The sequence below is a fragment of the Balaenoptera musculus genome, chromosome 17, assembly GCF_009873245.2.
Source record: "Balaenoptera musculus isolate JJ_BM4_2016_0621 chromosome 17, mBalMus1.pri.v3, whole genome shotgun sequence".
In the NCBI taxonomy this organism is placed as follows: domain Eukaryota; kingdom Metazoa; phylum Chordata; class Mammalia; order Artiodactyla; family Balaenopteridae; genus Balaenoptera; species Balaenoptera musculus.
Window position 1 is genome coordinate 79,381,549 of NC_045801.1, and position 26,249 is coordinate 79,407,797.

General features: G+C 37.8%; 1 protein-coding gene across 2 annotated transcripts in view; it reads right to left on the minus strand.

Moving 5' to 3' along the window:
- The window catches only part of SNTG1 (syntrophin gamma 1), a 206,273-nt gene that overhangs the window by 74,817 nt on the left and 105,207 nt on the right, over positions 1–26,249 (minus strand). For both annotated transcript variants that reach the window (XM_036830508.1, XM_036830507.1), the window contains exon 11: positions 21,148–21,186. In XM_036830508.1, the coding sequence (XP_036686403.1) occupies positions 21,148–21,186 (39 nt within the window). The remainder of the gene's footprint in view (positions 1–21,147; positions 21,187–26,249) is intronic.

Consider the following 26,249-nt stretch of genomic DNA (forward strand, 5'->3'; position numbering starts at 1 on the left):
AAGTTGGGTGGCTCCTGAAATTTTAGCACAGAGGAAATCCTAGGTGTGTGATCTACAACCTTTCCCCCAAATCTCAGAAGGATCAAAACTTCTCGCGGAGGGTCCTTTCCAGGGATTAAGAATGTGCTCAGCGATCTCATCAGCTAAACTGGAGGGTCTCTAGGGGTCTTAAGGGTATTGTCTCCAGACATCTCAGCAGAAGACTGAGAGAGACCTTCTCAGAAAGATCTGTGAAGTCAGCTTTTGTCCTGAAGAGTGAATGCTTTTGAAATCTATGAGAGACCTAGGAATTAGTAAGAAAGCTGTTTCAGCAGAAACACCACCAGCTTGAACCACAGAGGGACAGGGCGAATACAGAATTAAAGGAGCCTCTTGGAATCCCTAAATTCTATTAGCAGGAAGCAGTTGATGAAACTACTCAGGTGCAAACGTGGGTTTCCTTTCATGAAAAAGGAAAGAGTGATTCCGAGGATCAGGAGCCCAGAGGGTGGAGTCAAGAGCGACAGAGACCGCAGCACGCGCCATGCTAGAAAGCAAGGAGCACTTTTTCCCTTTTTGTCATTCTTCTTTATGAAACGTTATGTGCACCCCCTTCTCATCTCCCAGGTGAACCAGGTACAGTGTTGACTGTTCACCGGGTTTCCCTCCATAGTGCCTATAAATTTCCCCTCTTTAATGCTCAGTGCAGGGGAATTTCTGTAACTGTTGTCAGAAAAGGGTCAGACCTTTCTGTTGCCCCAGCACAAATCTAGCTGCTACAGGGGGACAGACTTGAGGCTGCAGCCAGAGGGCTGGGCAAGGCTGCCCCACCTGAAGGACAGCCAAGAACATCTGACGATGCTCGATTCAGGAGGCTGTTCTTTAATCTGCTTCCCAGTCCTCTGCCTGGAACCTCACCTCAAATGCTCATCAGCAGGCAATCCACGTGTTTGCCGCTGAGGTGCACGGACTTCTCTCAAATCTAACGAATCATCCTTCTTCTACCAAAAAGCAATGTTTCTGTCAGCGTCTCATCCTCACCGCAAACTGTTGTGAACCAGGAAGGGTGTGAGAGTTTGCAAGCTCCTAAGTTCTCACGGGTTTATGGATGCTGGCAGAAGACATTATATTCTTGGGACAGAGACAAAGGACTTTATCAACATGGCACAGCAAACACCATGAGTATCAGCATATTTGTGTCAGATGTGTCTGCACACAATGGATTGGGTCACATGGGAGGATCCCTGAGTTTAGGGAACCTGAATCTTTTATAACGGGCTGTAGGCACAACTCCCCTTTGCTCTGGAGGGAGATATCATCTCTACCTTCCAAGACTTACAAATGGGAGGTAAGAAAATCTTCCCTTGGTTCTGCGGGAAACACTATCTCCATTTTCTAAGTCTGCTTTCTATGTAAACACCCTTGAAAAAATAGCCTGAAACAAAATGTGTGCTCACAAGACCTGCAGAAATGCAAAAGGGCCAAAGAGAAATGTCCCCCAAAGCATGGGCACCTTTCCCATGATGCTCCTGCACTGTCTTTTCCTTGATCTGGGAGGTCTATTTCCGTGAGTCTTCAAAGGAAACATGACACGAGCTGCAGCCCTTATTTTGAAGATGCATTTCCTTCACATGTCACTGGGTCCCTCTGATGCCTGACACAATGATCACTTTTCACTTGAAAATCACGTCTTCCTAGCCTTCATTAGTATAAAATGATTCCTTCCCTTGTCGATTTGTCCAGCCACACACGGTTCTCTTTACCTTGGAAGCTGTCCTACCTTGACCTCCGTAGACGCAAAGCACCAGCACACACACGCCACAGACAGCTTGACTTTATACTCTCCTCTTTGACAATCGCCTACCTGCTTCACTCCACTAAGACCTTGCTTCTCATACTTAACTTCGGAATCCTTAGCTCACCCTCTGTGTTTACGTTTTAGCCCGGTTCTCACTGACAACTCTTCTCTTCCCCAGCTCTGGTGTCTCAGTAGCGCCTGTCTGACTCAGATGGGCTTGCAGTCCTCCCACCTGGGACTCAGCTCGGGAGGACAGCTGCCACCCACCTCATTTGGGGCCTGCAAGTGAACACAAATAGCATCAACCTCCGTTTGCTGTAAAACCACGATTTCTTTTTGAATATGACAGTCTTCTTCATATTTTTAGCTTTGGGTTTGTATATATTTTACTGGTTTTACAATATTTGGCCCTGAGTTATTCATGATAGGAAGAGCACACCAAACATAGTTTTCTTAAGCTAATAAAAGATAATAAAGTATAAGACATGATATTTATCATTTTATAACATATTCCCCCATTTCCCAAGCCTACATCTACTTTTTGCAGCTGGAAGGTAACTATAAATATAATTTAATGGACAGTTTTGTATTTTGAGCTGTTTTGTTCTTCAGGTGAAAAATACTGTAATGAAAAATACTGCAAAAATACGCAACTAAACAGTGCAGTGTTTCTGTCTGAAGTGAGCTTGTTTCCAAGTATTTCTTAATGACGAATCATTTAACGTATTAGCCACATCATCTGGGTTATACTCTAAGGCTTCAAAGGCACTAGAAACGAGTCCAGTAAAACACAGTGGACGGGAGCATTGGGTTAGTGCCTACACCATCAAAACCGGTAGGAAGGGAATTCTGGCAATAAAGCAGGTTTCTGCAGTGTGTGCACTATGGAGCATAAAGTCAATCCATTAATCCCCAAATGGGATGAATGATTCTCTTATGGGAACACTCTTGCTGTGCTTTTCTACGGCACTAATCACTTAACTCTTCTTTCGCATATCAGGGGAAAAGGATTATACAGTTTGGTCAATTAAATCACCCTTAAGGAAGTGATAAAGGAAGCAAAATATAGCAGTTGTTCTATCCACGTATATTTAAAAACAGAAACATTTGCACCTACTGGGCTTGTCTTTACGTATCCTTTGCTAACTTCCCCTTTTAACATGTAACACCCCCTTGAGTAAACTTTTTGGTTATAGGATTCAGAGTCACTCACTGTTATCATAATTTGATGCCGTCTACAAAATGTTAAAAACTGTTCCAAAATATGGAAAGACTACTACTTGGGCAACCATACAAAGTGTGTTCTAGTTAAACTAGATTCATAATATAGTGGGCACCACGATGGATGATCATGAAGAAAATGACGTTAAAGAAAATGTATTAACTTGCAAAGTATCTGTGTCCACTCACTTTACTACAAGGAAATAAACCTCTCTGGATTTCTCAGTGCTCCTGTAAAAAAGCCCTAGCTCCTGAGACAAGGAAATGTCTACAGAAAAAGACAAGAATGTTAGAATGCTTGTCTTTACTTTTACTAGAAACATTTTCCTTTTCATATACCTTGAGAATTAGAACCAGAGCCATTTTTCTAGTTAATTGTTCTCATCTGAACTGAAAGGATAATAAAACTTGCTTTATCTCTCTGAGAGGCTGAATGGTTACGGCCAGACAGCTGCTGGCGAAGGCCCTGGGTGCCAGGGAGACTGCGCGGCTCTCTCCCTGGACACATTCATTTCAAAGAGAAGGAGGCCCAGAGCTTGGAGACTCTGAGGCATGTGATTCAGAGACACCTGGGTTTATCTGGCCTTTGGAGTGACATTTACATTTTAAAAGGTTAGGTGGAGACCCAGGGCTCTTTCCATCCTGCCTCAGGACGGGTTGTCTCTGTCTCCTTCTAGGAGTTGGGGGCAGTGGTTTCAGGGCCCTGTGTAAGCAGAGAAGCACCTTCTCCCCCATCTGTCTTCCGGGGCGTAGCTGCCACCAGGTGGCCCTCATCGCATCCCCTGCAGTCTGGGTGCGGTCCCTGACACTGATGTTCCTTTGGCTGAAGAGCTGGTTGTGAGAATCAATGAAGAACTTTTCCCCATGACCCAGGTGCCTCATGTTTCTGCAATATTAATATATATGTAAAGGCCATAACCTTGTAAGCGGAGCATCATCTCAGACTTTTTGCCTTTCTTGACAAAGCTGGTATATTTACTATGTGCCAGACATAAAGCTGAGCTATTTACACCTATTCAATCACATCATACTTTAAGACAACTGGTTTACGGATAAGGCAACTAGAAGACAGGGCTTAGGACCACCACCAAGGACACTCACCCAGTAAGAAGTGTGGAGACAGGAAGTTTGGTTGCAGAACCCCAAACCCTTGGTTAGATACCATGTGGCCCTTACCATCACACACGTATAATGGCCAGGATTTGGAAGCTCAAGGCTGACAACTTCTGTCTTCTGGTCTCCTCTTGAAACCTTAAACTAAGTTCACTCCACCTTTCTCTCCCTTTTAAGGAGATTTAACCTTTGATATTCTTCCTTTATCACCCAAAGATACAGATATAGACATAAATTAAGATTTCAAGCCTCATCTTATATTTTATAGTCCTGCATATATTTATATATCTGAAACTATGTAAATAAAAACCTTTCACAAATCCCTACTTAGCTTTTATCATTTCTGATTTCTCAACAACAGCAAGCCTAAGGGAAACTGAATCTTGAAAGTAATTACAAAATTATTCAGATATTAAGAGAAAATCAACTGATTTATCAATTGAAAAAACAATCAGCTACTTCTCATGCTTGGGCCCTGGGCTGGGCGGTGAGGTCACACGGAATAATAACATCAGAAGAGCTCTGATAGTTGTTTCCTTTGACACGGCAGCTAAGTCCATCAGACAGTATAGCTCCCTGGCATTTTTGGATGATGAAATGTGCCCATTACAGTATAGCATGCTAAAAAGCAGAGAGAATAAGGAATCTGCAGTTCCTATGAGCACAGGTGATGGTCAATCAACACAGCTCTGAAGGCAAAAATGAAGTGCTCGGTGTGGCTCTTATAAAGTGGGGAGAGCAGACCAGTGCTGAGACGAGTCTTCTGTGAGCAGGGAATTCGTGTCTGATTTTAAGGCTTCAGTCATTCTCTCAGCATACAGAGATGAGGCATAGCGTTGATGACACAGTTAAATAACTTCCCATCATGAGAGGCACACAGGATTATATTAGCAAACATGGTATCACACACACACACACACACACACACACACACACACATACACGCACAGAATTTTGAAATGTTTTTCTTTTCCTAACCAGAATGTTGCATTAACTCTCTGGGTATGGTCAGTAAGGATTTGTTGTGTTACCACTGTTTCAGGAAAGTTTCTGTATGTCTGCTAGAGCTGTTTCCTCTGCTACAGGCTGGACCAGGAAAAATTCACTTCATTTAAAGGAACACCCATAGTATCTCTTTAAACTTAATAAAAGATAAGGGAGATGGTGAAGAGACACTCTCATTTCAAGATAAAGAATATGTAATTTGATTGCAATCAAAATTTAAATTGTGATAAAATTTGCATGAATTAAAGAAATTAAAAAAAAATCTCCCCTGTATTACAAGAAAAGTAGGTAAATCTAAAGACCACAGGGAAGATAGTAAAGCAAGAGGGAGAAAGAAACAGCTGGTTTATCTCAGAAGAGAAGTGGAAAAGCTATTACTTCACAGAAATGAAGATGGAATTGAAACATACTGTCAAAATAGACATTGCCAACAACTCAACTAAGAGTGGAGGACGGGACTGAGAAAACGGGAGAAACAAAGTAGAAATGGATGAAGAACATAAAAGATTCAGTAGAAAATGGCAAGTATGGAGAAGAAGTAAAGGGCGCTCAATATGGACACCATTAGTGACCCTGAATAAGAGAAGAACAAGCAAGAGGAAAAAAATGTAAAGATATATTTAAAGAAAAGTTTGCAAAATGTACAATTATTTGAATCTACCAGTTAAATAGACACACTGTGTTCTAGGAATAATTGAACCGGAAGAGTCCATCCTGAGGCCTAAGTTAATAAGTTACTAAACTTCAAAGAAAACAAGAGAATCTTTCAGTCCACTTGGCCAGGTCCATGAAGAAGCCTCCTTAGGGAAAAAAAAATCAATTTAGCCTCAGTCATCTCGACTGAAAAATTTAACCCAAGAAGACAGTGGAGTAGTGCTCTAATAGAAAAAAAAAATGTGAACTTTCTCCCACTACCAACATGCTATTCAAGAATAAAGGGTGCAGTTTAAAAATTCTGAACATGTACAAACAAATGGAAAAACTATTCCCCAGAGAGCTTCCTATAGAAAATACAAGAAGGTAACTTTCTGCCTGCCAGAGAAATGAGATGAATAGAAAAAACAAACATAGATGGTGCTGGGTAGTAGAAACCATACAGTCTGTAGAAAACCAGACTAAAATTGAATTGGCAGTTATTGTTACAAAAGAGGATTTAAATGTTGAAAATGAAAAAAATGAAATGAAAATGAATAAGAATAGTTGGCAGTGGTCGGGGAAAGGGGACCACCAGTAGCGTAATTATGCTGATTTCATCATCTGCTATAACCAGTTATCAAAACATGTCATTTAGTGCTAAAAATCAAGTAATTACAAAATAAATATACTAAAAATGTAAAGTAATTTACTGAAGAAGGGTCATGAAGAAAAGAAAAAGTAAGACATATGTATGCATTCTCTTATTTTTCAAAGTAGGGATTATATAGCTCATATCTAGTGAAAGGGAGAATGACTGTAAATTAGAGGATTATAGTAAGGTAGACCTTTCTCAGCTAAAAGTAGAAACATGCAGGGAGTATTGAATAATACAATTTATTTATTAAAACCAATAAAAATATGACTGTAGAATTAAATCTCACATCTCTTATTTTAATTACTATAAATGAAGTAAATTTATCTATTAAAAGATGTCTGCCATATTAGTTCACTAAGCAAAACACAACTATGTAATATGTACAAAAAATATGTAAAAAAGTGATTTAGGAAAGTTGTAAATAAAAAGATGAGCAAAGGCAGACATGCCAGCCAGAAGGAATAAAATACCAGAAATGAAATATAAAATACCTACTTATATCAGAAAAAAAGTGGAAAAAGGGAAAAAAGCATCACGTGAAGCTAAGATAGGCACTTCAGAATAAAAAAATGTGTAATCTATCACAAGTAACAAATAAGAAAACATCAACGTCAATAATGGGAAATAACGGGAACGATGAGAAGAAATAAACTGACGCTTTGATTTACATTTTCTTTCCATGGCAGATCGAGTGGATAAAACCCAAGTAACGACATAGGAGATTGTGTTCTTTCTTCCACTCCAGGAACATGTTTTACTAGATTTCTGTTGTGTAATCTTCACTTGCATTGCTGCCTGTCATCTGCTTCGACATGCAGTCAATAACGGCCCATAACTAATACTCTCAGAGTACTTGTGAAATACTTTGACAAATTGACACAGAATATATAGTAAAAGGAGGTTGCTGTGCCAAGGAAATCCGACACACAGAATTCTTCTGAGTGTGGGAATGCTCAGATGTATCTCTAAGAAGTTCCTGAATCTAGAAGAATAACCTGGAAAAGCGTGTGCTCTCACACAGGCAAGCCTGGGTTTGGATTCTGGTATCAGGAGAGACATTGAACAACGAGGTGACCGTCTGAAACTGAGTACCGGCTAAACGGAGTGTTTGGACTCCACTGCCACAGTGACACTGGGGAGAAGGAAGATATGAGGCGTCTGCTTTCTAAAAGAAGGTTTAAAAAATAACGAAGACACACGTACTCTTATCCCTGTCCTAGCTATAAGAATCATATCTAAACATATCAGAACATCCTGGTCACTTTTAACAATTTTATGGCTAATCTGGATGAAAGCAGAAAATATTCTAACCAAAATGCAGTGGCAAAAAGTTGGGAATATCAGCTAAGACACTGGAGTGGAGAAGCAGATACAAGTACTTTTTGTCAGAGTGAAACAAACCGGTGGAATTTAAGACAATTAAATGCGAAAATATTCACTTACTCTTAAAATGTTCACTACATGAGTAAGAGTGGGGTAATCTCTATGATGGCAATAGTTTTGAAAAAAATAAGTAGTTGCCTGAAAGATTAATATAAGTAGATGATTTGATGTAAGTGTCAGAAGTGTTGACTTTATTCTCCACCATATTCATTAAATATAATGCTTACAACAAGGGGAGTAACAGACCTCTTGCGATCTACGTGGTCTGCTATATTTGAAACAATGAATGCCGAGTAATTTAGATGGATTCACATTTCTGGGGTCCAGTACTTAGTCATGTCAGTAACTGTAATTCTGCTCAAAATCCTTTACCTCCATGACGTTGGGGTCCCCCCCATCTGCAAGGTGGGGTCATAGAACTTAGCACTTACGTGTGACGTGGGATTAAATAGGATAAGTTAAGAGCTTAGGAATAGACCATGGTTATTGTCATTATTCTGGAATCATAGTTTAATAGGGAAATTGATCAATTAAAGTATGCTCAGAAAAGTTCAACAAAAATGTTGAAGATTCTGGAAAGCAAGTGGCAAATTAAACAGCTAAAGAAACTGAGTATGTTTAGGTCATAGAAGAAAAGACCTAGAGGAAGAAATATGTCTTTGATTATATGAAAGTCTCCACGTGGAAGAGAGAGAATACTTTGTATCCTCCAGAGGACACCATGGTGTCATTGAGTAGATAGTGCCTGGAACATGACTTCCTGTTATTTTAAGGAAACTTTTAAATAATGCACTTTGTGAATAGAAAGGGCTAACTTACAAATAAAGGGAGTTAGGTGTGAAATAAGTCTCGTTAGCTAGGAATAGAGGATCGGGTTACACAACATGGAAGGTCTTCCTCAGGACTAGAATCCGAGAGCTCAATAAAGTGGTATCAGTACTGCTTCGGACGACGTAAGCTCAGAACTATTACACTTTCTAAGAATAGTACTACCACGATAACTCTCCTAACTGGCCTTCACCTCATCCTCTCAGAGAACTTCGAGTATCACATTCCCTCTCCCAGACTTAAAATGACCTCCAGGGCCATTTTGCTCATCCCAGCAAAGCTGACCAGTTGATACGTAGCCAGAGTGACCCTGACAAGAAACAGAAATTCTTGATACGTGAGCAGATGAAACATTCCTTTAGAGTTGCAAAACAGAGTTATCAAGGCTACTTGCTAGTATTGGTGAAGAGAAGTGGTTTCCTGCCAGAGGTGAGGAACTCAATCATCACACAAAAGGAGAGAAAATACATCGATTCTGGCGTGAGGCACTGAAATTCAAATGGCAACCCCTTCCATGCTAAAGTGGCTGCAGGGAGATACTTTTATAGCAAATGTTGAGGACAGTTTGGTGAGGTATAACCATAAATATGTATACTTATAACCATGAACATCATTGCTGACTCAATATTTCTACTGTTAGCAATTTTCTAAGGAAATTATCAGAAATTCATATGAACAAGCATACACAAGGCTATTTGGGAGGGTGAAATAGAAAAATTAATTTATGTTAATAGAAGATTGCACCTACATACTTTGATAGAACCACTGAAAATGAGATTTTGAAAGAATATAGGGAAAGCTCACAATAAGGCAATTGACTATAATTTTTAAAGTTATGAGAAAAATAAAATCTCAAGTAAATATTACATAATGTATGACATATACACAAAATGCATATTAATTTTTAAACATGATAAGATCTGTATGTTGAGATTATGACACCATATTTCTTCTTTCTCTTTGAAGTATTTTTCAGTTTCTCATAGTGAAAACATTTATTTTTAAATAATTACATAAAAATTATTTTAAGTATTTCTTTTCATAAAGAGAGAAAAATTGTGAAAAGCCGGTATATATTTTTATGTTAAAATGATGTGAAGAATGGCAGTTTGTGAAAATTCTGAAAGTGTTTGTGTGGAGCAGAAAGGGGCAAATCCAGGACACATACAAAGGAAACTGCATTTCTTGATTATTATATTGAATATTTTCTTTTATATTCTGTAACTTCATGCTTATGAGATACTCAGATGTTTTAATACAATTAAATTATATCTAAAGAGGAAATAAGTTATTGTAAGCCTAAAATAATTGTAATTTAATTTTTATTAAAGTTCAGATAGGATTCGATGCTACAAGTTTGATGATTCGAAAGCATTTTGGGGAATGCAAAGCATTGGATTAACAAATAACTTTATTTAAACAATGAGATGAAAGTGAATACTTACATATGAGTGATCAAAAATTTTGACTTAACTTTGTGCTTATTCTCTATTAGTTCTATTTACTACTAACAACAAAAACCTTGAAATGTTTGATTTAATAATTCTAAGGATTGTTGAATTGTAAACCTTGGATTATAAATGTTGTTATAGGAAACTATATTTTCGGGGATTTAAAATACATTGTAGGAACAGTATGTGTTTACTTAAAGTAGTATGTGAAGCTTGCCATTTATTGTCTTGTTAAAACTAACTCACTGACTATAACCTCACTGTCTTATTTTATGGCACCAAAGAGATGTAAATTACACTGAAGTTGCTCTTAAAATTATGATTATAGGTTATGAAATGTATTCTCTAACAAATATTAAAATTTATACTTTTTTCAATTCCAGTGAAAACAACCTAACTTTACATTTTAAAGAACACACTAAATCACAAATAAGCAGAAGGAAGGAATAATAAAGTTTCGAGCAGGGACAAACAAAATAGAGAATAGAAAAACAATAGAGAAAACCAACAAAGCCTACAGTTGGTTCTTCCAAAAGATCAACATAATTGACAAATATGTGCTATAGTGACGAAGCAAAAAGAGAGAAGATTCAAATAAGTTAATCAGAAATGAAATGGGGCTGTTACTACCAATTTGACAGAAATAAGAAGTGTTATAACAGAGTACCATAAATAATTGTAGGCAGGTACATTGGATAACATAGGTTAAATGGGATAATCCCTAGAAACACACAAACTGCCAACACTGGATCGTGAAGAAACAGAAAATCTGAAGAGATCTGTAAATAGTAAGGAGACTGAATCAGGAATCAAAACCTCCCCAAAGAGACAAGTTCAAGACAAGATGGCTTCACTGGTGAATTCTACGCAAGATTTAAAAAACATGAACACCAATCTTTCTCAAATTCTTCCAGAAAATTGAAGAGGAGGGAAAACCTCCATTCTATGACGATAGCATTACTCTGATATGAAAGCCAGATAAAGAACCTATAAAAAAAAGAAAACTAAATACTGATATTTTGATGAATTACAGATTTAAAAATCCTCAACAAACTACTAGCAAACAGAATTCAGCATCGCATCAGACCTACCTGTGAGGCTGCTTCCTGCTACCTCCGTGAAAACCCTAGTGATTTTTTTTCTGCCTTTTCACTTACATACTTAACACTTGATATCTAGTTAAAATTCTGTACATTAAATCCTCTCTGTTCAAATAACTGGAGTGGCTTCTGCCTCTTGATTGAACTCTGAATGATGCTTTCTTGTAAAGACTTTGCTGTCATTCAGCGTGAATGGAAGCTCTCGGCGAGTTCTTGTGAAATGAGGATTTCCCATCTCTCTACCCCCAGTGAGTGATCTGACATACATCAGAAACCTCTTTTCAAGTCCCTATAAAAGGTTTAGCAGAAGAGCTTCTCCACGTGGAAACCCGAAGAGGCTTTAATTGAACTGCCTTAAATTGTCAAAAAAAAAAAAGCTAACAAGTGTTTATTTCTGTTTTCCTTCTTCCAGCCACAGCTGCATCTGCTTCCAGATCCCCTTCCTTCTAATGTATTATCATAGAATATTTAATATTTATTAACTTCTAAATATACTACATCATTTTATCTAGAGGAAAACTTCTCCCCAACATCTCTTTTTATCTTTAAACATTACATTACCATAATTCTTTAAGCTTTTTATTAAGTACTAATTTTTTGTTATATTTTGCATATGCTTTGAAACATGTACTGCATTTATTGTTTTGCTCATGGAACAAAATATACTATTATACAGAGTGTAAGAAATACAAATCATTTTCATTTAAAAAACCTTAGTTTCTGTCATTACAACAAATCCATATTAAGCATATCCATTTTAGTTATTCTCCTAAATCTGCCTGTTGTTTAAACTGTGATTAAAATTAACTCATGCCTCAGTAGGTAGGATCATGTAATTAAAATGCAAATTTCAGTATAGGTCATTGCTCACTGCATAGTGAAAAATAACTACACGTGTTGTCATGACATTCTACTATATGTCAATTTGTTAGAATATACTTTGAGGCTGGCTTGACAAACTAATTCTCCCTCTAGATTTATAACTCATTTTTGAGGATGAAATCAAAGTTAATGAACCAGAAAAGTTTCCATATTTGGTGAAAAAAAATTTTCTTGATTCCTTGCTATGTAAATGGCATGAGTCTTCTGCTATGAGAATTGTAGGCATTCTAATCTAGAAAGAATGAATCTCCTTCAAATTCAATAATATCAAGTGCTGCTTTTCTGTAGTATTTCAGAAATATATTGGCATTTTTTCAAAATATAATTAAGACAAAATTTACTTAAAACTGTAAGAATTGCTATGTCACAAAAAAATCATTTAGATTTTCTTAGTTTTGTGTAATAAGTTATATGTAATATGTGATTATTTTTGTCTTATTTAAAAAATTATTTTTAGAACTTAAAAAAATTTTTTTAATTTTATTTTTGGCTGCATTGGGTCTTTGTTGCTGTGCGCGGGCTTTCTCTAGTTGCGGTGAGTGGGCTTCTCATTGTGGTGGCTTCTCTTGTTGCGGAGCACAGGCTCTAGGCACGCGGGCTTCAGTACTTGCAGCACGCGGGCTCAGTAGTTGTGGCTCGCAGGCTCTAGAGCACAGGCTCAGTAGTTGTGGCGCACGGGCTTAGTTGCTCCGTGGCATGTGGGATCTTCCCAGACCAGGGCTCAAACCCGTGTCCCCTGCATTGGCAGGCGGATTCAACACTGTGCCACCAGAGAAGTCCTTCAATTTTTTGATGTTAATAAATATTATCTACTTTTAAGTTAATAAATAATATCTATACAAATGTTCATTAAAAGTAAGTCAAACATACAAAATATGTAAAATAAAACATGAAAATTGGATCTTCACTCTCCTCTAGATCTTCACCCTTCTCCGGAGACATTCGGGGGTAACCATCTCGTAGAAATCATCCTAAACCTTTAAAAGAAATGTGTGCACATAGGCCTAAAGAAGCCCCAACAGATGGATTCATTGTGTGGGTGAGTGTTTTATTTTTGAACCTTAATTTCTGCACATGTAGACCTATTTGAGTATAGTGGTATTATAATCTACAGAGTGACTGTAACAAATTTATGTAATCATTTCTATATTGGTGGGACAATTGTCTTGTCTTTATCTTTCTATTTCATGTAAATTTTTTTCTGCTAACATCCTTTAAAAAAGAAGAACTGTTGAGCCCAATGAAATGTGTAATTTAAATTTTGGTACTAAATATAAAATTGCCCTCCAAAAATTTTGTAACCATTCATACTCTCACCAAGAGTATTATATGAGAATGTCTGAAGATTTAAATGTATTAAAGGTTTTTATAAACATTAATACATCAATTAAATCTAATTGATGATATCTGTGCTTCACAAAATATCTGTATTCACCAATTCATTAAGATATGGAGAATAGAGCTAAAATTTAGCTTTGTACATTTTCTGTCTTCTTATGTATTTTGCCTGACCATAATGAAATCATAAGCAATTGAATTCACACTATTTCATTTGGATTTTCAAATACATATTGCAATTTATCAATGTCCTCTACAAGGGATACATTCTCGGTAATGAATACAAGAGCTCAGGGAAGATATTCTCTTCTTTCGTTGCAAGAGACTCCTTTCGTCTGTTCTAAATCTCAAAATCAAGGCAACATAAACTCAGGACATTGTGAGCCATCCACACTGCCCTGCAGTTCTGCCCTCACCACACAGGCTTAGCTTCAGCCAAGCCTTTCTTACGCTTCCATACTCAGAAAGCACACATTTGAATCACGCTAGACTAACACTTTGAGAGTGGCCTGAGACCTTGCAATCGTTCTCTCATTACCACCAAACACCCACCCTAGACTCATCTTGCCCTTGGATTTTGATGAAGACATTGCTCCCATTTCCCCAGTTTTTAAACAGGCCCCTTCCCTGTATTAAACGCTTAAGAGCAGCCTCGGAAGCCTCAGCAATCTTGCCAGCATTTTCTTCCTCTGCACTAGGCTTTCTGACATCACGTTGACTGTTGTTTTAACCTCTCCAGAAAGTGAGTTCTGAGCCTACATCACTTGCACTTATGAGCCACATCTGATCCAAGTTACCTGCATCTCCGTGCGCAACTGAGACCCTCACGGGGGCCTGGAGCCACTGACCATGACTCACTGCTCTGACGCCCTGGGAGCCCTGCCCTCCTGGACGCCCTTCTAGAGAAGGCTAGGAGTCTTGGCTTCGTACTCAGCTAACACAGAGGATAAGTCACATTCACACAACGAGGCGCAGACAACGGATCCCGTTCAATGTCACAGACGTCGTCACAGACGGTGTGCTGGGCAGTGTTGCTGTGTGTCCAACTTAGGTTTACCAGCCTCCAGCCCACTGTCTACTTCCCAGTATCACATTAATGTCATGCTCAAACCTTTTCTAATATACATTCCAGCACATCAAAGGATTAATGGAAAATGACAAAACAGAATAGCCGACCCTCTTCCCCTGCATAGTAAAATTTAATGCATTAGACAGAGAAATCGTTCGAATAAAATCATATATTTATCAACACATGAGTGTATACTATAGAGAATTAATACATTATTCAGAATATTTACTAAATCTAAATATATACTTAAACTAAATTTTTTTCCTGTGAGCTAAGAATTTGTAAAATATTCTTTATAGATCACTATGTTCAAAAGATCTTTTAGCTATTATCATGGAGAGAAAAGTTCTCAAAATCTCTTAAAAAGGACAAAGCTTAACATGGTGGCTTCAAAATATAATATTAAGCATTTATTTCCATTGTAAATGTCCATCATGCTCTCATTTGTGTTTCAGAACTTTAAGGGTAGCCCGACAGTAAAAAGAAAATTTATTCTATACTGTTAATAAAAAATACATTTAATATGGTGTGAAATGAAATAAATACTATACTATAGTCATTTACTTTTTCCTCTGAAAATAAAATAAATCCCAACAAATCGATTATAATTCAACAGAGAAACCAGACAAATATGGTGCTTGCAGAGCATGCTCTGTGTCTACACTCTCCCCACTGGATCTAAATCCCATCCTTCTACATCATGCCCTGTGTCTGTGGACTTCCACGGACTCCATGAGCAAACTCCCTCACCCTCTTGCTTCCCTCTGTAGTCCTTCTACGAGATAAACTAGCAGGAGAAAAGAGGGGAGGAAGACAGTGAGGTGAGGGTCCAACCCTGTCCCTGCAGAGGCTGCTAAGGGTTCGCTAGGATGCTGTCCCACGGGATAACACATCTTCTGTCAGGCATCCTTATCCGTACGAATACCCTAATGATTTGTATCACAGCCCCTTCCCTTGCCTCTCCCGTGACAGACACAGATAAACCTTTTCAGTTGCTTAAAAACAGCCTTATGCTTTTGTAAGTAATTCCTTAACATCCTCAAATTCGCAGTTTGATTTTTTGCTTTCTCATAGATTAATAGAAATTATCAAATTTGAAAAACAGAAAAATGTTTTAAAAGACTGAAGAAAATGAAAACAATTTATAGACCTGTGAGGCAGTGTGAAGCATATCAGCATACGTGTGACGACAGTCCCAGAAGGAGGGCAGTGAGAGAAAGGGGGTGATAGGATTATTCAAGGATGTGATTGCCAAAAGCTTTAAAAACTCCAGGGAAAACATTAACTTAGAAATCCAAGGTAGTCAACGCAGTCCAGGTAGAATAAACACAAAGGGATCTACACCTAGCACGTCATAAGTCAAACATCTGAAAGACATAGACAACAGAAAATATTGAAAGCAGTGAAACTTTCATCACATCAAGGACAACTTCAATATGTTTAAGAGCTAACTTTATATTAAAAACTGGATGTCAGTAGACTGCAGAATGACATATTCAAAGTATTGAAAGGTACAAACAAAAAAGGTCAACCAACATTTCCTTATCCAACAGAACTATTTTTCAGAAGTAAAGGCAAAATAAAGACTTTCCCAGATAAAGAACTGGGATAATTCATAGCTAGCAGACCTTTCCTACATGAAATATTAAAGGAAGTCCTACAGTATGAAAGAAAATGATGCCAGACAGAAACTGGATCCATAGGAAAAACTAAAGAGCACTGGAAATAGTAAGTATGTTGCTAATTAGAAGTCTTTCTTCTCTCAATAACTTAAGAAAAAACATGAAACTGTTTAAAGCAATAAATGTATCACTGTATTTTAGAATTTAACATATATGTGATATATATGACAATAATAATACAATGTAAAGCCTTTGAGATGGATCTGTATTAAAATGCAGCAGTTTCCATATAATATCAATATTAGGTCAGTATAAAGTTGAAGTGAATTATGATAATTTAAAGATGCACAATTCAATCTCAAGACCAAATTCTAAAAAAACAATCAAAACATATAGTTAAAAATCAACATTGGAATTAAAATTCTACATTAAAAATATGCTTAACATAAATAAGGAACTAAAAAGAAATAGACAAGATAAAAAGACGTGAAACAGCTAAAAAACAAATAGCAAAATGGCAGATGTACATCCAAATAAATCAATGATTTTTAAATGTGATTGAGTGAAACAATTTAATCAAATGTAGATATTGTCAGACTGGATAGAAAAACCAAGACCCAACTTTAAGCTGTACAGAATAACATGCTTTAGATTCACCAGTGCAAAACAGAGTAGAAGCAAAAGATTAGAAAAGGATATACCAATAAGACAGTAAATCTTAAGAGATGAGAAAACAGATTTTACTGTAGAGAAAAAGAAACAGCTCAATCTCAGGATGACAAAAATGTCATTATCTTATGAATATATAACAATTATAAATGTCCCTAACAACAGAAACCATTATAATGAAGTAAAATGACATAACTAAAAGAAAAACACCCGATAATGATAGTGGGAGATGTGGATATTACCACCATAATAACTGATAGAAGAACTAATCAAAAAGTCAGTAGACATATAAAGAGACCTGAACAGCCTCTGGCCAGGTGGACACACCTGACATTTGGAAAATGTCAGGGCATCTCCTCTCAGGCTGGATTTTGTCCTTCTCGAATTGGAAAGAGGCCAGTTGCTTAAACGTAAAAATAAAAACTTAGTTCCTAGAAATAAGCGATGGATTGCTTTCTTCCTTTTACTAATCTTGAACTGTTAAAATCTAAGTACAACACAAATCCTGTAAGCTATTAAAAAAGATTGCTGACTTAGGCTACATAAAACACAAAGGTTAAATTCCCTTCATGTACTGAGTATGCAGTGCTTACAAATAAATAAGAAACAATAAGAAGAAAATAGGAACGTGTTCAAAATGTAGAGAAAGACATGAAAGGATATGCCAATGTCACTTAAAGATGCTCAACTCACAACAGTATTAGAAACGCATCTTAAAAATGGCAAGAACACACGTTTCTCCGGTTCTCTAATAGAAAAGACCAAAAGCCAGAGGACATCCAATAAATATGGTGGACAGAGCTGATTCCAGTATATAAAGATGCAAAATAGAATGGAAGAACAAGGACAAACTTAATACACATCTGAGTTCAAAACAAAAATGGAATGTCCTGGTGTGGGAACTGAAGAGGGAGAGAAAGTGAGTGAAGTTTCAGGGAAAGGCGGGGGAAGGCAGGGAGGGACTTAATGCACGAGGGCTTGGGAATGAAACCCTCAGGATGGGAAGGAGACCGGGCTGGACTTCTTCCCAGATGCAGACACTTTACCAGGTTCTTGAGCATCTTCTTGAGGTGCTGTATTCTTGTACAATAACGTGTATATTTCACCCTTTATTACACCCTTTATTAAAAATAGTGGCTTACTTATTCCCTGTTCTTCACTTTGCCGTTGGCACCTAATGAACTTTCGTGGAGAATCTTCTAGACCAGTGCCAGGTGAGGTAGCTCACCCTCTTGATGGTGGGTCACTATCCCACTGATGGGATGTGCAGGCTGTTTCGGGTCCCTCGGGGGCGTGGCTCTGGTTCTCCTCATCAGGCTCCGGGGCTGGTGTGGTTCTTTATCTCAAGACGTATGAAAACTCTTAGCCACCGTCTCTCTTCACACACTGCCTCTCACATGTTGTTTCCAGTCTTTCTGCAGAATTTCCCTTTTTTGGAGCTTCTCATTCTAAACTTCAACTCTTACATTATCTTTCATAGTTTCACCCCTTTCTGTATGTGCTGCGTTCTAATGATACTCTCAGATATACTATTTCCAATTACATATTTTATCTTCATTTGTATCTATGCTATTATTCAATTGGCTAATTGATTATAATTTCAAATATACTCCTATTTTATTCATTGTTGAACTTCTGTGGGCTTCTTTTGCAAATCCACATTTTTGGACACCATCTCCTGTTCTTGACTTACAGTTTCCACTCCCCTATTTTTTGAAAAAACACAACACATGAAAAGTAAAAATAGTCCACAGCACTGGCCCCTGCTGGGCACAGTGACTTTTTCCAGTTCCAGATCCCGTTGTGTTTTGCTTTTATTTTAATTTCTCTGGTTGGGGTACATGTACCACACGGGCGGCACAAAGTCAAAACCAAATCCCACAGGAAGCAGAAGAGTTCTGGTCTAATGTATCTTGGATGATGTCCTTTTGGTTTTGTTTGAGACCTAGAGTATCACAGATATGAGGGGACTTAAATACTTTAACATTATGTCTGAGTTATTTAATAAAAAGCATATGTATAAACATACATATTTATATCTAATCTGAGCTTCAGAGAACACTACATGAAAATTAAGTTAGGAAGAAATTTGAGATGAAAGCAACTAGTCCAAGGTAAGAGTCCTGTTTGAGTGCTAAATCTGGATGAGAAATGAGATTATGTATGATTTTCAATTTTTATTCCTTAACGTGGTTCAGATTTTAAGTAGAGGATGTACCTTGATCTCCTAATGCATCGCTCTCACACTATGCAGGTGAGTTTTTCCTGTTATGCATATACATGAATGTTGAACTATAAACTAATCCTATTTCCTGAAAGACTTCATTAACATGGTGGAAAGTAGTGAGGGAAAAATCTATTAACTCCCGTTTTCAGTTTTTAAAGTGCCAAGAAGAATTCACTATAATTTCATAATTGTGAAATACTAAGAGATTTGAAATAAAATTTCACTATAATAATAGCATTAAAAGGCTAGCAAATAAAAACCCATAAATGCTTGCTTATCTGTGTTTATTATGTATGAGTTAGAATATTAAACAGTTTTTATTATGATTTGTTCTATATGCAAGTTTTTTCAGATTCTTATGACTTCGCTCCGTGTTATTTAAAACCTAGATACATGCAGAGGTGGCGAGGACTGTCGCAAGTCACTGAAGGGAGTGTGCAGGAAGTGTCCCATGTCGTTGTCATCATAAATAAAGCACAGCTCTGGCACAGTCAGGGTTATGAAATATTCACAGCAATTAAATTACACTAAATATTAATACTTCACATGTTGAGGGTCTAAAGGGCAAGGGAAGTGATAGCACAAATATTAGAGTCATTTTTAAGGAAACATTCTTCATTTGTATTTTTGGCAAGAATTCCCCAAATGAGTAGGTCTACATTTTCACATATCTGACTATAAAACGACCCTGTCTCGTCCTGGGCATGGCAGTCTTCCCTCACGGCTGAGGCTTCTATTTGCATAATTTATCCTTAATGACTTTTTCCCTCTGCTTTAGCCCTGCGAAACTGTTAAACTGTTTTCCCCAGATATCACCTGTGCACTCCCAGCCTCAGAATCACCTGGGACGGGATGGGAGCAACAAAGCCAGTTTCCCAGGCACCATCCCGGAGCTGGTGCATCAGATGCTCTGGGTTGGAGGCTGGTCTATGCGCCGTGAACAAGGCCCCAAACACACCCACACTCTGCTGTGCGTCTGCCCAGAGCACCGGCTGGCTCAGGCGCGGGGCCTGAAGGGGGGATGCCCGGTACCCGGGGCCGCACCCAGGGGAAGACAGGTCAGAGCTGTAGGCCCAGCGCGCTCTCCAAGGCTCTGCTCGCTCCTAGCTCGGTCACACGCGGCTCTGCGGGCAGCCTGGGCATCGTTAACGATACAACTTACACCAGAACATAAATTCTCTACTGCAAAGAACACACTTAAACATTTAATACACTAATGCAAGTAATGGCATATATTAAGAAATTTACATTTGTTATCATTTACTTTTCAAAAATAAACATGTGAGATAGTTAGACTTACACAAATGCTACAGATGAGGGAGCTGAGGCTTAGATAAGAAAGGCAACCTAGTTTTGACAAGCTGAAGATTATTTTTTAAATTTTACCATGGAAATTAACTTGTGCCGGGTGTACCATTTATGAATCGATATCGCAGGTGTTTAGATTTTGATCAGCGGTTGCAAACTGAGGTTGATGTCAAGTGTCAGAAGTCTGTGTCCGGACATGGGTTCCCTGCCACTGTCACACAGGCCAGACAGGGTGACTCTGAGTCCACAAGCTGAACCTGCGCTTCCTTTTCTTATTCTGATTAATGTTTATATTATGTTTATGGAAGCAATAAAAGTTAAGTTTAGCAAAATAAAAGTATAAGTGGAACCAGTTATTTTTATAATCAATTATTTTATTCTAACATCAATTATTAGCCCAATAAGTCAACTAAATTCTTAGCTTGATTAATCGGACATTATTTTCATTCCACACATTAATTTAAGCCTCATTTTCAACACTATCAGCCAATTTTGAAAATTCCCTTTTAGGTCAGTTAAACATAGGTCTCCGAAATGTTTAAGATACAGTAAAACTGTCTTATGTAAATAGCTGTCAAAGTTCTTCAGCACTGCATTCAAATAAATATAATTGTTTTGTCAAAACAGTTTTGACTTAATTCACTTAGATCAAAAGCTTTTCTTATTAGTATGATTAGAAAAACCAGGTATATTATATAATATGAAAGAAATCTAATAAATTATGTATTTTTCTGAAGATGGCAAATGATAGTATCAATTATTTCCACATAAAACTAGATGCAATCAAGATTATCTTCTATTAACATAATAGATAAAAAGAAAGAAACATATGACTCGGCTTTGCGAGTGTTTCTCCATCTTACCTGCTGGTTTACAGGAAAGTTTCTGTTGATTTTTCTAATCTGTAATAATAAATAAACAATAAAAGTGAGAACAACACAAGATCCCCCAAATTTTATGAGAATCTATTTTTAGTGAGTTTATGTAAACTGATAACTTACATTGACTTACTAAAATCATTGCATATCTAACACCAATTACGAAAGTTTTTTTAAATTTTGACTATCAAAATTATCCCAAATTTCATATAGAAACATTTTGGAAAGATTTCCATCTCCTAATTTTCTCTTTATGAGAAATGAAAAGCCTATGTTTCCATAAAATGTTAAGTGAGAATCTACAGAGAATATGGAGTACCTTTGCCGTGTGGCATGCGGGATCTTAGTTCCCCAACCAGGGATCGAACCTGTGCCCCCTGCAGTGGAAGCACAGAGTCTTAATCACTGGACCACCAGGGAAGGCCCTAAAGTAACTTTTTATAATTTATTTTTTCACTTTGAAATCATATTATACTCGATCTGTTTTAACACTTAAGAGAACAGAAGAAATGGAATATTCAAACACTAAAGGATAATGTACATGTATCGAAATAATTTTAGTCAGGACCTCAAATAAAATAAACATTTACTTTAAGACAATTTATTGGCACGTCATAAGAATTTAAAATAAGTCTTCAGAGAAAGAGTTTCCTCTGTATTAAGTCATGTAAACAAACTTTAAAAGCCAAATGAAAATGACTATCAGATTTAGACAAATGACCTTATAATACAAAAAATCTTTGTTCAACAGAATTTTTACTAATTAAAACCAATTATTATTTTTCATCGGTTTTCTAGAGAAGCTTAAATGATGCTCTCTGTGTGATATACTCTTACATCAGACTAAACACAGACTGTTTTCACTTAGAATATGTTTTGTTGAATTATTTTGGTTTTCCTTTTTTAGTTTTATTTCCCTTTGTCTTACTGATAAACGTGAATTAAGAGGAAATTTGATGAACGTGAGGCACAAAGTTGGAGAAGCGTCAAATGGCTCATGTACGAGAACAGACTTACTGGCAGGATATATGTCACTTAAAATGTGAAAGAAAATAAAATTTGAGCATAGGGATGAGATCTCCGCAGGGTCATGCACAAATACCATATCCTTCTAACATTGCTACAATCATTTCAAAGTAGTTTTTGCTCTGGTGAGGAATCAGTGAAGGAAATCTCTAAAACTATCGGTGCCTTCAGCTAAAATCAGGATAGTCTGCAGATGGGTACAGAAGAGCAGACCCCTAAGCATGTTTCACTACCAGTCAAGAAATTCATATTGAATACTTTGTGGAACTACGCTTTTTCCTAGTTTTTAAGGATTGCTATAAAATTCTACCAGCATTTTACGTGGACCACTGTCTTAGAGCGAGTACTATCTAGCTTTGTATTTTTTAGCTCCCCTAACATGTAACTTTAGTTCTATGAATGACATAAAATGTATGACTGAAGTTAAATAAATGACACTTCTTTGCACAATATTTACTTAAAATGGCATTCAATGAAAACTGTTTTTCAAAATCAACCCTCTGCCATTAAATCTGCTTAAATGGGATCCTCCCGATTAGTTCAAGAAAATAGTACATCGTGCTCTGATTTCTATTTTTTTCTGAATCATACTGGAACATCTCCTTCTAAATAGAAAATCACAGTACCTAAATGAACTAGACAGATTATTTTCTGATTTATAGCACAAACACACGCTCACATAACACATTGATAACATACAGCTCTAGGTTTTTAGGGTGGGAACAATGTGGCTAATCTGGGTTCACAGAGTCCAACCAGACAATATGTTGAACAATTTTAAATTGAGATTAAAAACAGTAACCTGAACAAAATTTTTCATTAAAATGGGTGAAAGGATCAAAAGAAAACAAATGAATTCTTTTAAGTTATCATGGTGTGAACGAGAAAGAAGAAAGTGGAGGTTTCTTTATAACCCTTGCTTAGAGGTAGCAAGGTAAAGACGTCAGGCGGTGCACCGCTATAAATGGTCTTTTTCTGATTTTTCCCTTCTATCACTTAGCATTATCTAATACTGTTTATTTTATTTTAACTTATTTTTGTATTATGATTCTCCAGAAAACAAGATCACAAGGTCATAGATTTCTGTCTGTTTCATTAAATACATCACTTCTAGCACCTAGACTCCGGCCTGGGTCTTAGTAGGGGCAAAATCAATATTTGTTTAACAAGTGAAGAGACAGAATATCTCAGAACAGAGTCAAACTCTTGTATTTGACCTCTAACCTAGTCTTGAATGCAAGTTACTTCTAAAGAAAAAAAAAAATCTAAATTCCTAGCTTTGAATGTCTATAGTAATTGTAATGGCTTCGACACCTAGAGTTTACACCATAATGGGAAGGAAAAGAATGGTGATGATTTAAAAGCAAGTTCTCACCTCAGAGGAAGACTAGTTCCTCGGTGGACACAAAAATACAGAGAGAGAGGGGGGAGAGGGATCTGGGCTCCTGCAACTTGCCACCTTAGGTCAAGTCTTGAGGGACTGGACACAGAAAAACACAGTTAGTCTGGGGGTCCCAGCGGAGAGAGCTCTGGACTCTTCCCCCGGGGCTCATGGAAGCCCCATGTCAAGGGTGGTTTCCAAATGATGGGAGAGCTGAAGCCAGAGGACGTGTTTCCATCTGAAGGAGAGGCTCCGCGATGTCTCCCGCCTGCGAGGCTGGTGAGAATATACTAGCAACGCTGGCGGACTGGACGCAGCTTCCTGAGCCGTGAGCTGCAGACGTCAGTGGGACCACACTTTTCAGAGCATCAGAGACCACGGTGATGCTTGGCCACCCGGGAGGAACTTCTCCGCAGGGAGTTTACGGGGACGTGGTCTCCGCAGGGTGAGGGGGGGGCGGGGTCCCCTCTGTACAGAACTCGGGGTACAGCCTGGCTCTGGCTTTGCCCTCACCAGCCCCCCAAACCCTGCCCACCTGCTGGTTCCCTCTCTCCTGCCCTCCCTCGCTCCCTCTGTCTCCCTCGCACTTTTTCACCTGGCAAGAGTCTTCTTTCTTTTTTTGTACGTTTACCTGAGGTGCACAGAGACTAAATAGCATTAAATGACCCCAGAAGGTGGTGCACCCCGGGTCTGCGTGACACCGCAGGCCTGGCTCCGGGACTGCATAACCAAGAACCAGGTCTGCCATGAACACCCAAGCAGAAGTGGCCGGTGACCTTCTCTTGGGCCCTGTGTGTGGGTCCAGCTGTGTCTGCCCTGCCCTTGCTGCAGGACCCTTGACTGCAGAAGGTCTTTTCCACCTCATCGCCCCTCTGTGCCCACGTGACCGACAAGCACCGTCAGTCACAGCCGGCTGTCCCGGGGGGCGTGTCCTGTGCTGGACCCACCTCCTCCGGAGCCCAGCCCTGAATCACAGCGGGGCCCCTACTCCTTCTGCTGCCGCCCTTGCCTGGGGCCCCCCAGGGGTGCTCGCCTTTCTGACCCGAAAATCTACAACTGGCTCAGCCATCCTGAATTCTTCTAACTAGGATCTGATTTAATCCTCTTTCTTAGTATCCACCTCAGAGCTTTGTAATGATTGAAAAGAACCCCAATTTATTCCACTTTGCTAATGATTCCACATGAGTGAAATTAACAGAAATGCAAAAATAATGGCCAATCATTAGATTAATACATATTTTGGACTAAAGGGAACAGTGGGTACTAAGACCGGACATATTCTTGCTATGCCAAAATATAACACCAGTGTTCTACTTTTATGAGAAATTCAATTCTGGAAATTTAATTGTTTATGACAAATCTCAACATGTAAATCTTGACATTAACTTTCAGAGACAGTGAGAACTAAACACAAAAACATGTTTGTGAAGCACACATGATTTATAGAAACACATCTATGGGATGGCTATGCTAAGAAGAAAAATAATTAATCTTACAAAGATATGCAAAAACTTTTCTAAAAATGTAATCCCAAATTAATAAAAATAATGGTAAAGTAAATGTAATAAGTAAAAGAAAAAATAATGCCGTTTTTTACATCATATAGAATCAGCATTTATATCAAATTAACAAATACCATGGTTAAAAATTAAACATATAAATCCATTTAACAAGAGACTATGAGAATTACCCTTATCATTAATGTGTAACAGTGACATTAAAAATTATAGCCAAGATTAATATGGTAAAATAGAATGTAAAAGTATGACCATTAGAAAGAACAGCTTTGTATGGCATTAATGGAAAGATAATCTACTGTATTATAATACCCAAGACAATTAGATTAAAAAATGACTTAGTGATTTCAAGGTGTCTGAATATGAAATACATTTATTTCCAAATCAAGTCTTCCCTAAATTTGAAAAAAAAATAGAGAAATAAAACAAAATGCTTTTAATCAACCTAATAAAAATAAAATTCATACAATCAACCTAATATGAAATTATAGATCCAGTTCTGAATGTCAAATTTCTTCCAAATTAAAAGATTATTTGGTGGGTTATTCTAGTGGCAACTATTTTTAGACCTTTATGGGCCCATCAAGAATAAAAGGTCAAATACACTCAAAGGTGTTTTAAGGTTAATCTCAGGGGGCTGTTTGAATGCATTACAGAATTACAATCATTAAAACAGGGGTTTTACCCTGCCAAACTAATTGTGACAATGACTTCTGATAGAAAGTTAACATTGAATCTAAAATATATATTACTGAGTTAATGATAAAGATTGTATTTTAAATTTGAATAGAGAACAAGCTGGAAAATGGTGTTAATACTTGAAAACAATGCATCACCCACAAACTCCCAGTGCAACTCATATTTAATGCACACGTATTTAAGACAGGATGGGGTGGCCTGAGGCACATCAACCTTCCTACTGAGAGCAGCGGAAATGGAAAGATAAACCTAGTAAAAGCACTTTGTTTAAAGACTCCTGAGAGCTCCCGCTGTAACTAGGGTGGGCATGGCTAAGGTTCCGGAGATGAGATGACGAGCTGACAGCTCAGGGCCACTAGGCAGGCTCGGGGACAGACGCCCAGACGGAGAGCATGTGGACAGACAGAGGAGCAGAGCATGTATTTTCTCCTGGGTTCACGGGGGCAACACGTGAGATCTGTGCG